The sequence below is a fragment of the Canis lupus genome, chromosome 34 (assembly GCF_003254725.2).
Source record: "Canis lupus dingo isolate Sandy chromosome 34, ASM325472v2, whole genome shotgun sequence".
NCBI lineage: Eukaryota > Metazoa > Chordata > Mammalia > Carnivora > Canidae > Canis > Canis lupus.
This window is the reverse complement of record NC_064276.1, coordinates 20,064,421-20,076,057: the sequence shown is the minus strand read 5'-3', so window position 1 is coordinate 20,076,057 and position 11,637 is coordinate 20,064,421. Positions and strand designations below refer to the sequence as shown.

At 39.1% G+C, this 11,637-nt stretch overlaps 1 protein-coding gene across 2 annotated transcripts; it reads left to right on the top strand.

The window, feature by feature from the left end:
- The first annotated feature begins 1,268 nt into the window (after nt 1–1,268).
- Nucleotides 1,269–2,749, top strand: SST (somatostatin). 2 transcript variants are annotated; one of them, XM_049105793.1, is made up of 3 exons: nt 1,269–1,530; nt 1,743–1,757; nt 2,382–2,749. In XM_049105793.1, the coding sequence occupies exons 1-3, from the start codon at nt 1,393–1,395 to the stop codon at nt 2,592–2,594; spliced, it is 366 nt and encodes a 121-aa protein (XP_048961750.1). In that variant the 5' UTR covers nt 1,269–1,392; the 3' UTR covers nt 2,595–2,749. The 2 variants fall into 2 exon arrangements, with proteins under 2 accessions (XP_048961750.1, XP_025281109.1); XM_025425324.3 differs by lacking the exon at nt 1,743–1,757 and having other exon boundaries at nt 1,273–1,530.
- The last annotated feature ends 8,888 nt before the right edge of the window (nt 2,750–11,637 follow it).

Below are 11,637 nucleotides of genomic sequence, written 5' to 3'. Positions count from 1 at the left end.
GCTTGAAGAACATGAAATATCAGCCCTGGAAGAGTCTGCAGAGATCATCTAGTCCATGCCAGGGCATTAGCTGATCCTTCCTTGATAGCAAATTATTTTAGGAAGATAAAAAAAAAAAAAGCCAAAAAAGCTGTTGAAACTGATCTGGACACCAAACATCTAACCAGAGTACAATCAGAATTGTAGGACATCATTTCTTAACCTTCCTTTTTTATGTGTGTGGGGAGCAGAGAAGTGCTGGATCTAGTCAAGAATCTGTTGATTCTTTTCCCACATAGACACAGAATAGTGGTCACATATGTTCAGGGAGTTCTTGGACTTTTGCATGTCCAGACTGGGGCTCCCTGACCTAAAACTGCTCCTACTGAACCCCTGGATCTGATAGATAACTTAAAGCTGAGTGAAAAGAACCCTGGTGTTGAAATGTGGAGGTCTTGCCCTTGCTTCAGCTGTGCAATATATGGGCCAGAGCACTTCACTACCCAATATTAGACTCAGCAACTCAAACTCTGACGTTTCCTAGATGGTTTCTGAGATCACTTTCCAGATCCAAGTTTCTAGGCACCAAGATGAGGTCAGTCTTGCTTTTTAAATACTTGGTATATTTTGTCACAGTAGGAAGGCAAGTAGATCAGAAATCTTGCAGCTGCTAAGTACTTGCTCCTCTAGTATAGGGATAAGTGAAGTTCTTTTAGAATCCATCACATCCTAATCTATGAGACTTTTTTTACAGAGATAATGGAGAAAGAAATGATTCACTCCTAACATCCACATTCCATTCTCAAATCTGCTTTTAGAAGAATGATTCTGAGTACCCCTTCTCACATACTAATACTTTTGCATTTGTCTGGCCCTCTTAAAATCCTTGAGTATGATGAGAGACAGAGTGGTCTGGGTACATTTACCAGTCTGCAGCGGTGCGTGATGGAGCCTTTGCCTCCTCCAGGGCTGAGTGTTTGTGTATGTGTGTAATTTAGTGTGTGAGCGTACATGTGCATGAGTGAAATCATGGAATGTGTGTGTGCGCAGCAGTGACTAGAATATAAAAGATTGTATAGATAATGTGGTATGCGTAAAATCGTGTGGGCCTCTGCGGGTGCGGGATTATGATTTTTTATTTTTTTATTTTTTAAGTAAGCCACTTTGGATTGTGTAGCCTCCTCTTACTTCTGTGATTGATTTCACGAGGGTAATGGTGCGTAAAAGCGCTGCTGAGATCTGGGGGCGCCTCCTAGTCTGACGTCAGAGAGAGAGTTTAAAAAGCGGGGAGCCGGTGGGGAGCACACAAGCCGCTTTAGGAGGCGCGAGGTTCAGAGCTGCCGCTGCTGCCTGCGGAGCCTCCCCTAGAGGTTGACCAGCCGTCCTCCCGCTCGGCTTCCCCGCGCCGCCGAGATGCTGTCCTGCCGCCTCCAGTGCGCGCTGGCCGCGCTGTCCATCGTCCTGGCTCTGGGCGGTGTCACCTGCGCGCCCTCGGACCCCCGACTCCGCCAGTTTCTGCAGAAGTCCCTGGCTGCCGCCGCGGGGAAGCAGGTAAGGAGATTCCCTCGACGACTTCTTTTCCCTCCCCCGAACCCCCCGATCTTCCCTTAGCCTTCACCCTACCCCCTTGGGTGGATTTAGGAGGTGCTCCTGAAGAGTTTCGGTGCTTCTCTGGGTCCCTCGTCTCCCAAAGCTCTCAGGAAAACTTTCAAAGTCCAGAATCTCCTCTTACCTCCTTTTTTTTTCTTTTCTGATCAGCGCAGTCGGTCACAGTGCAGGTAAGTTCTTTGGCATTCAGGAAAACTCCGAGCCCCGGGTAGCTTGAGCGCGTAGGGGTGAGGCATCCATCCCCCTAGTGCTGAACGCGGCGGTGCTGGCCCAGGTGCTGAAAGCGCGGACCTCTCAAGGCTACCCTTCCTGAGCAGTACCTCCCTCCCATGCTGCTAAAGGGCACTCTACAGACAGAACACAGTATATTTAAGATTGCGAAAGGTCTTGTTCCCCACAGTTAACTTAGCAAAAACGGTAAGACCAATTCCAGTCTGTGGCTCATGAGCCGGAGATTGAAATCGAATTAAACTGTTGACACTTTCATCTTTGCAAAACTGTATTAATAGTCTACTATTTCTGCGTGTATGTGTGTGTGTGTAAGTCTATAGAGGCGGAAAACTTGCAGGAACATTTGAGTTTTTCAAGCCTCTCCGTGTAACTTGGTGATTATAGCAACTACCCTTATTTTTATATCTGTAGTTGATTTTAGGCATGACAAGAGTGCACAGCTATGAAAATTAGGCTTTGAATGTAGCTGAATCTGCTTTCCAAATTAGGCTTTTCCATTTCTTTTTCTCCATCATCATCAGCAACCTTATCCCTTCTCTCTCTTTCTTTTCTACCCTGTTCAGGAACTGGCCAAGTACTTCTTGGCAGAGCTGCTGTCTGAACCCAACCAGACAGAGAATGATGCCCTGGAACCTGAAGATTTGTCCCAGGCTGCTGAGCAGGATGAAATGAGGCTGGAACTGCAGAGATCTGCTAACTCAAACCCCGCCATGGCACCCCGAGAACGCAAAGCTGGCTGCAAGAATTTCTTCTGGAAGACTTTCACATCCTGTTAGCTTTATTAATTATTGTTGTCCATATAAGACCTCTGATTCCTTTCCTCCAAACCTCATCCCACTTCCCTAATCCCCCAATCCTCAGCAAGACCCTTGCATTAGAAATTGAAGACTGTAAATACAAAATAAAATTATGGTGAAATTATGAAAAACAAGGCTTTGATTTCTCATTGTGTATCTTTCTGTTTAATAATATGGAATTAGGGGGATCCCTGAGTGGCTCAGTGGTTTGGTGTCTGCCTTGGCCCAGGGCATGATCCTGGAGTCCCAGGATCAAATCCCACATCGGGCTCCCTACGTGGAGCCTGCTTCTCCCTCTGCCTGTGTCTCTGGCTCTCTCTCTCTCTCTGTCTCTCTCTTTCTGCCTCTCATGAATAAATAAGTAAAATCTTTAATAATAATAATAATAATAATAATAATATGGGATTAACTTCAGTTGTGATTTTAGTCAAGTTATTTGAGATATGCACTCCAAATCTCACAGATATACTATATAAAATTCCCTGTGGTAAAAAAGGTTCTGTCCTGAATGGAAACTCTGATAGTTTGAGTCATTTCAAACTGAAATAATTTCAAATAACTCTATGACTTCTAACTTTAACTCAGTGGTAATTATTAGGAAAGGCTGCCACAAATGTCAATTACAAATTAAATACACTTAAAATTGGATATTGAAATGAGTATTTATGGGTAAGCAGTCTGAAGTGTCCAACTATCCACCAGGCTCTTATGTAAAATATATGAAAAATGAAAGGGAAAAATCACTTAGAAGCTGAAGGAAAGAAGCTGGCTTAAAAAGCTAAAATAAAGTTCTGAGACTTTAAAATCGATTACTTGTTTGTGGACATCTATTTGCATAAACACCATTGGCTTTATATCTTCTTTGACAATCCTCTCTGTAACTGAACAAAGCTAAAAGGCTGCCCATGTTTAAAAGGGAGCTCTTAAATTTTTTTCTCAGGGGAAAATAATACTTTTGTTGTAAGTTTCCAGGTAAGAGAAGTATGGGTTGCAAAAAATATGTGTATTGATTCATTCAGTGAATGCTATACTGTTGAAAATATTGGAGCACAATGTCATAATTGCAGGATAACTTAAGAAGAGATTCAAGCCTTCTTTTGATTTGATCAGAGAAAGCATCAAATAAAAATGCAGACTATAATAAAACATTCAATACATGCTAGCTATTATTATTAGCATTATAATAACATACTGAACGGTACCACTCAAGGCAGAGATTAAAACATTGCTAATTTAACTCACAGAGACCCTAAATAGGTTTCCCATCAGGGATGTCTGTTTTAACTATGAACTGTATTTCTGAATAGCTGCTAGAACAATAAACCCAATATAAATACATAAACTCAGTATATAGATCCCCATAGTGTGAGCTTACTGATGGCAGCACACAAACATCTAAGAAGGACTTCATATTTTGTAGAAAATATTTGTGTTAGATAACATACATTTTAATATGAATGTGGCTTAGTATAATTAATTCCTGAACAGCTGATCAAAAGAGAAAATCCCAGCCGCTTTACTAATCTCTGTAAAAACAGAAGACCCTTTGAGGTTTTGGTGCATCTTTTATTTACAAGACATTTAGGAGGGAATTAATGCGTGTCCACTTAGGGGATCTGTCTGTGTTAAATGTCTTGTGTACATCTGGTTACCAATCAACTCGGTGAAGTAATAGAATCACATTATTATGATTAAAGCACAGAAGAGAACATAACTTAATTGTTTTCTGTGCAGTGTATGGATTGTATGAGTGCCTGGGGATCTTAACTTTTTAGTATCATCTTTAGTTGTCAATTCCCAATAGCAGTATGAAAATAATTGGCAAGAATTATGTAGTGATGAGCCCACCTATACATTTATTCTTTATTTAAAGCCTAAATTGAATGAAGCATTTGATCAAGGTTAATTATCTTTCAGCCTCACTTTTCCCACCTTCATAAGTAGAGGGTTGTACTGAGAAGGAGAGTCATATCCCTTCCGGATGTGACTGACATTCCGTGCTAATGCTGACAAAGGTGCCAGAGGGGTATTGAGTTTTCACATTTTAATTAATATATGGAACATAGCTCTTTTTTTAATATATGGAAGTTTTTATTTTTTTTTACTTCCTATTTAGTTCATTTGCATTCTCCCTAAGTTTGATTCTCCGAAAGAGCCTAGCATTCCAGCCTGTTTATCATTTTGCCACAATGAGCCATTTAGATTATATTTTCCTTCTTCCTTGCCACAACCACAGAATTCAGCAATCCTCAACTACCTGCTAGTTCTTTTTATGGGAGGGCTTGAACGAGGTATTCCTCTTTTCTGGACCTTAGTTTCCCCATCTAAAAATAGGCATACTAAGGAATCAATCTCAGAGTTCAATAGACCACGTGTTGTAAGCTCGTAGTACACGGTAAGTAGCTGGTAAGCATTGAACGTTAATGGTACTAATTTTCTTTTCACATGTGCTGTGCTTCCTAGTGCCTCTTTCTTTGCTTTTTCTGTATCTTTTCATTTCCACAGGTTCAATTATAACCCAGCCTTCGAGACTTATTTTATGTTCTTGCTTCATAAAATTCTTTCTTTATGCCTTCAATTGGGATTGCTCCCTTCTCTGAGTACTTAACCTGCCTCTCTTCCATGGTGCTTATTTATCACTTCTTACCACTTACTATAACTGTATGAATGTATGTAAGACAGTAAGTATTTGTGTGTAAACTTCCAGTGAGTAGATGTATGTCTGATTCCTAGGTATAGTTCACTTAGTATCTCATGTAGTGTTTTGTGCATAGTAGGTTCTCAGTGTTCATTAAACAATAAATGGTCCATAAGTAGTCTTAAGTGACACAAATCTCTATTTACTAGGTGACAACATTCCTTCTTAATGCTTTAGTTGGCAGGGGAAAATGACATTAGTGGTTATTCTATATGATGCTGGTGTGACACCAGAAAGATACAGCATATGGTTTTGATTTTAAGAACCATGACAGCATGTGATTAGCAGACTCAGTCATTTTAGAAGCTTCAATCAGTTTAGTCTTCTTTAACCATCTTACAAAGTTCCCCAGTAGGGCTGCTTTACCATCGACCAACCATGGGGCTTATATTTACATAGAAAAAGATTCACTAACACTTTTTTCCACATTTGTTTATTTCAAGATCATGTGCCTTCATTTTTGAGCCTAATGTAGGACCAATTTTCTTGGCTTTGGCTCAAACTATTCATAATATACAAACAATTCTGTTTTATGATGACATAAAATATACCTTTAATTCCAAATATCAGACATGAAAGAGGGCTCAAAGATCATCTAGTCCTCACTATTCGTTTTACTGAAGGCTGACTTATGGAGAGGTGAAGCTTTGTGTCCAAGATACCTTGTGAGTACCAAAGCTGCAGAGATGGGGCAGAGATGGGGCAAAGCCTAAATTCCCCCTCCTTACCTTTTCTTCTACTATGCTGCCCCTAAGAAATCTGCACTTCTAGATAATTGATGTGTTTCTGATATGAATCCTAGTTTTGTCCCTGAAATTTCTTCACCTTCCACTACACAACAGGTCTGAATCTGAGAGATAGATTGATATAAATTGGCTTCCTATAATTATAGAAAGACAATTATAGGAAGAAACAGTTAAAGGCATTGATTAAGAGGAAAGGAGACTCAAAGAAGATAGTCTTTCACTTAATTGGATCCAAGAAGCAAACATCGATTCTGTTTTGGAATGGAGATGCCGAGGTTGTCCCAGCTAATGGAGGGACTCTTCCACCAAGGGGATGGAATTCTTCCTTGAGAGACAGTCTTCAGAGAAGTCAGGAGCCACACTTGCAAGACTAGGCAGGAAATACCTCATGGACCACCCCCAAATTCCTTAGGAGTGAAAATGAGTGCTTTCATCCCAGAAGTGCAGCTTTTCATGACCTAGAATAAGCCTCAGTGTCAAGGACTTGCTGGAGACTAGGAGAGAATTTGTATGATAAGGCCCCTGGTTTCAGGGAACTGAGTCTAGTAGGTAAGACATATTTATTAAAAATGACCAAATGCTATAATGGAGGTTTGCATAGAGTACTAGGGAAAAGGGAGGTGTCAGCAACTCCCTCTCTTTTCTATCTCTAAGTTATTCTTCTAATTCATTTTTAAATTATGGTTGGAAAGTCGAAATGCTTTTATTCTGGATGGAATAAATAAACGATAGGTTTAATGATACAAGGCACACTTTTCTAACATGATCTCAGTTAGCTTTGAAAGTGTTAATACTTTTTTTATGTATAAAAAGGCAGAGAATCAGAGTTTAAGCAACTTGCCCAAAGATGTCACCAGCAGGTGTGTGGTGGAGTTGGAACCAGGTTGGCTGATTTCCAATCCAGTGCTCTCTCCACTGTATCTTAGGGAAAAGAAACGAATTACAGGGAAATTGTGACTTGCTGGGCAAATTAAGAACAGATCAGCTCCAGACCATCTTAATTTAGCTCTTCTGTATATAACACACATGGGTATTGCTTCTCAGTTATTGTCAGAGGAGAAATGGATTTAGGCTCTGGGGTTGAGGTTTGGTTTTGTGACCTGATTAGGGGTACTATTTCCAAGGAACTGTTTGTAATCTTTATTTTCACACATTTAATATCATCATTATAGTTTTGCTAAGTGAATAGATGAACAAACAAACTAGAAATTCATAACCTCAGCTCTGAGCACTTCTTTCCTACTCATTTCCACATATACAGAGTTCAGTACAACCCAGGCTTGGGCATTTTTCACCTGAAGCAATTAAAAATAGATGAGTCTCAGTTTTTATTCTACAGGCCATGGAATCTGCCTTACTTATGACTGGGAAGTGGCCATATCTAACCCCCCTCCTCCTCGTTCATCTATGTATATCCTGTGAAAAGTGGTCTTAAGGGTGGGATTTGCAGACCTGAGAATTTCATTGAAATATACAAATGAGGTCAACTTTTGCTAAGTAGGCTTTTATGCCATTGAAGCTGATACAGCTCTCAAGGTCTCAGATAAATATTCTAGGTCATGTAAGTACTCCCCTTCTTATGTTTCACATGTCTCTGGAATAGAGTCCATTAAGATGGTGAAATTGTTATCCAGATATGAAATAGTTTTATTAAAATAAGCAACATTTCCAGGAAATTTAGGCTTTTAAAGTAGAGTTCAAATAGTTAAGAAAGTTAATGCATTCTCAGTTAATTGCTGGTTAATTATATATTTCTTGTATAAAAAATATTAAAAGTACACTTTCAGTTCCAATGCTACATTAAGGTCAGATGGCACAATTTAGGAAGGAATGCATTAAACTACCCTGGAATTGCTATCTCTGGCAAAAATTCATTGACTACAAAATACACATAAAGAAAGTCGAGATTTACAAGTTTAACTAGAATATAGGTTTCTTCCTTGTTTTCCATCAATATTTTCCCACTCACTCCCCAAAACAAGGACAGAAGGCAATGATTTTACCAGACTTCTCCCCAACATCTTCTTCATCATCATTTTTGCTTGTTATTACACATGGAATAGCATGATGCATTCATAATACCACTCAAGGTCTGTAACCTTCACAGTGTCTTCTGTAGCTTCCTAGCTCTCATGCATTTCCTCTCACATGATTTTTCAAAATACATATTTATGGATCACCTGTTTGTCATTGCAGGAGGCAGATTTCTGATCTTGTTGCTGCTACCCTTCTTCTCCTTCTCATCCCAGTCCTTCCCAGATACCTGTTCCGTCCCTGACAGTAGCATCCTGAATTGTTCTGGTGAACTGTCCCCTGTGCATTCTCAGCCATATTGTTGGACAAGATCAATTCCACTTCCAGTCCAGATTGATACCAGAGTGGATTAAGTCATTTGGTATATACCATCCCTTGGTCTAGGCACTGGTTCATGGCTGGGCACATGGCCAATCACAGTAAATCTTAAGACACTTTTGGGCACTACCAGGACATCTCTTTCCTGCTGATTGTGGGTAAAGAAGGCTGGCAGTGCAGTCTGAAGGTCTGAGCTGCAGAAGGCACAGTGGAGTGATGTAAGGACACTGGGTCATTGGTGGTTTTGTCAAAGTACAGCAGTAAGCTTATCCTAAACAATAACAAAAACAACATCTTTACTTTTCATACATATGATCTAATAAATTCGCTTAATTTTTAAAAAAGAGTTTGGTATTCCTTTAACCAAAAGCTTTCTTATACATACATTAGGGCTATCTTATATTGTTAGCAGTATATGTGTGTGTGCACACATGCTCACTTGTATGATTCCGTGGTTATGTCTTTGTTTATAAACCTGTAGATATTTATGCATTCATGTCCTGAGAGGAAAAAGGTTAAACTCTACTAGACTGTGTCTTCTTGAAACCCCCATAAGTCATAGGCGTAACAAGCTTCTTTATAAATACTATTGATAATAAAGATGAGAGTTGCCTACATTTGTTTACTACTTTCCAATTTATTCAAGTGTTCTACAAATGTTATCTCACTAAATATTCACACATTTTACAATTCATAAACTAGGCATTAGGGCAAAATTTATACCTCTGCTTTTTTACAAATATAAAACCTAATCAAGATATTTGAGTAACTTGCCCAGAGCCACAGATGACTTACATGAAAGAGCTTAAAATTCAGCCTAGCTTCTCTGAAGAATCAAGTAAAGCTGACCATCCATTTCAGTTTTAGGGACACTCTGATCAATTAAACAATGCTAAAGACCTCTGTAGAACAAACCTTCTCAATTTCTGCTTTCACTCTGCTGCTTGTTATGGTAAGCACATCCACCTTATCTCCAGTGATTAAGCCTCACCACTTGGCCCCTGACATCCCAGGATCTCACCCTATCCACTGGATTCAGAGGGTCCTTTTTTATGGCAAGAGTTCTCAGTGTCATTCCTGGCCTACAGAGAAGAGCCTTCATGAACTTCACAGAGCTCTTTGTGAGGCTTCTCATTCACTGTCTTTCTGGAGAGAGACTCTGGATCTTCTCATGGACTGTAAGTAGGAGGTGAATGAGTGGATATTATGTGAAAAATCACTACAGTTTTCCAATCTAGTGTCTTTTTTTGTTGTTGTTGTTCACTCCTTTGACTTTGGGCTTCCTCAAGTCCTCTGACTTGAGAAATACGTCTTGCTAAGAATGAGAACCCTGTTGACCATATCTTGAGGCCTTCCCTGAGGATGGTCTACCATCCTAGGTAACATTTTATTCGCTTTTCTAAAATTGCCAAGTTATTACCACTAATGTATTATTTATTTTGCATGCTGTTGATTGGCTATCACATTGCAGAATGTGTGTGTACGTGTGCATACGTGTGTGTGTATAGTTTTTTAAATGATGAATTCTTACAATTTAAAAATATTTATTGATAGTCTGTTTCCTAGGTGGAAGCTAAAAAGATTAAGCTAAACTCTCCATCCTTAAGCAGTTTAAAGTCTGAATGAATATTTACTAGTAACTGTGATAAGATGTTGGTTCTCAGAGTGTGGCCTGGACCAATAATATTAGAATTACTTGTCAGATATTAGGCTACTTGTCAAGAATGCAAACTCTTGAGCTCAGTCCCAGATATACTGAGTCAGAAATTTTGGGGGTGAGTGCAAAAAATTGTGTTTTAACAAGTCCTCCAGGCAATTCTGATGCACACTAAATCTGGAGAATCAGTAAGGAAAAAAGAGGCTTGGATGTATTCGGCTGGTCACTATGATGAAGATGATATTTAGTTTTTTAATTTTGCTCCAAAGTTTTTACCAAATAAAGTCACAAATAAAGTTGAAGTTCTTTTTTTATTTCTTTCCCAGTTACACTCTCTTTCCTCTCTCTCCTTTTAGAGGTAAACACCTTCATCAATTCAGTGTTTACTCTTCTTGCTCATGGTTTTACATTTTTACTATGTATGTAGACAATCATAAATAATACGTTGTATTGCTTTGTGCTTTAAAAATATTTTTGAATAACAGCTTACATATTTTTGAAATCTTACCATTTATATTTTTCAGTCATTTTAATCTCTGCATAGTATTTCATTGGACAAATATATCAGAATTATTTATGTAAAAAAAAAAAGAATTATTTATGTATTTCCCTATTAAGAAACACTAAGGTTTTTTTTTTTTTTTCAAATTTGTGCAGGGGAGGGAAGGTGTTGATGTCTTTAGATCTCTCTCAGCTCTGTGAGACTGTATGATCTCTCTTTACTAAGGAAAAATGTTAAAAGCAAAATAATTCTGCTGGTCTCCTAAGCCCTATTCATTTAGCTTTAAGAATTCCATGTTTCCAGGCAACTTTATATTATAATTTGCTACATTTAAAAATTTATATATATAATGAAGTCCATCTACTTCTGTTCTTATTCATCCCATCAAGATTTGGCCTCACTGAAATTGCTTCTTTCGAAATTGTCTATAAAGAGAACACTTTGCATCTCAGCAGGTGTTTTAAACTCCCTTGATTCCTATTAGTGTAAGTCCCCATTAGGTAGACCTAGGGAGACAGACAACGGAACAAATCAGACACTAGTTTTCAAAAGCTGATATACACTGTGTAATATTCTACCTGGAAGGAGCTGAATCAAAAGAGACTGGCCTAGGGGATTAAATAGCACAGGCTTTAACTGTCTGGGTGTATCCAGTCACAAAGAAAATCAGTTGCTCACTGAGTCAAGGCCATGGCCATTACAGCTCAAGGCTGTTTTACCTGCTATCCCTCTTTAAGAGTCTTGTAAACTTACATCTGGTGTATTTCAAGGCTGTAACAATCCTGACAGCCTCCCAGTGGTTCACCAATGCCCTTCTGATGCTGGCCTGAGAGCTTCCCCAGAGCTACGTGTGCTTGGGACCTAAGTGAGAGAATCCTAGGATTCTCTAGGTATGAGCTTATCCACCATTCAGAACTTGAACCTGACCTAGAGGCTGTGTGCTAGCCCACCATTCAATATTTGAACTTGCTCTACTATATCCCTATTCACAAATCATCCATACTCTGTTTAAGTTCCTCTAGTGACAAAGGACTTATTGCCTCCCAAGGAACTTTGGGTCTAGACAG

What these genes read in the sequence shown, in the direction of transcription:
- SST (XM_049105793.1), top strand. Translation starts at nt 1,393, where the DNA reads ATGCTGTCCTGCCGCCTCCAGTGCGCGCTGGCCGCGCTGTCCATCGTC.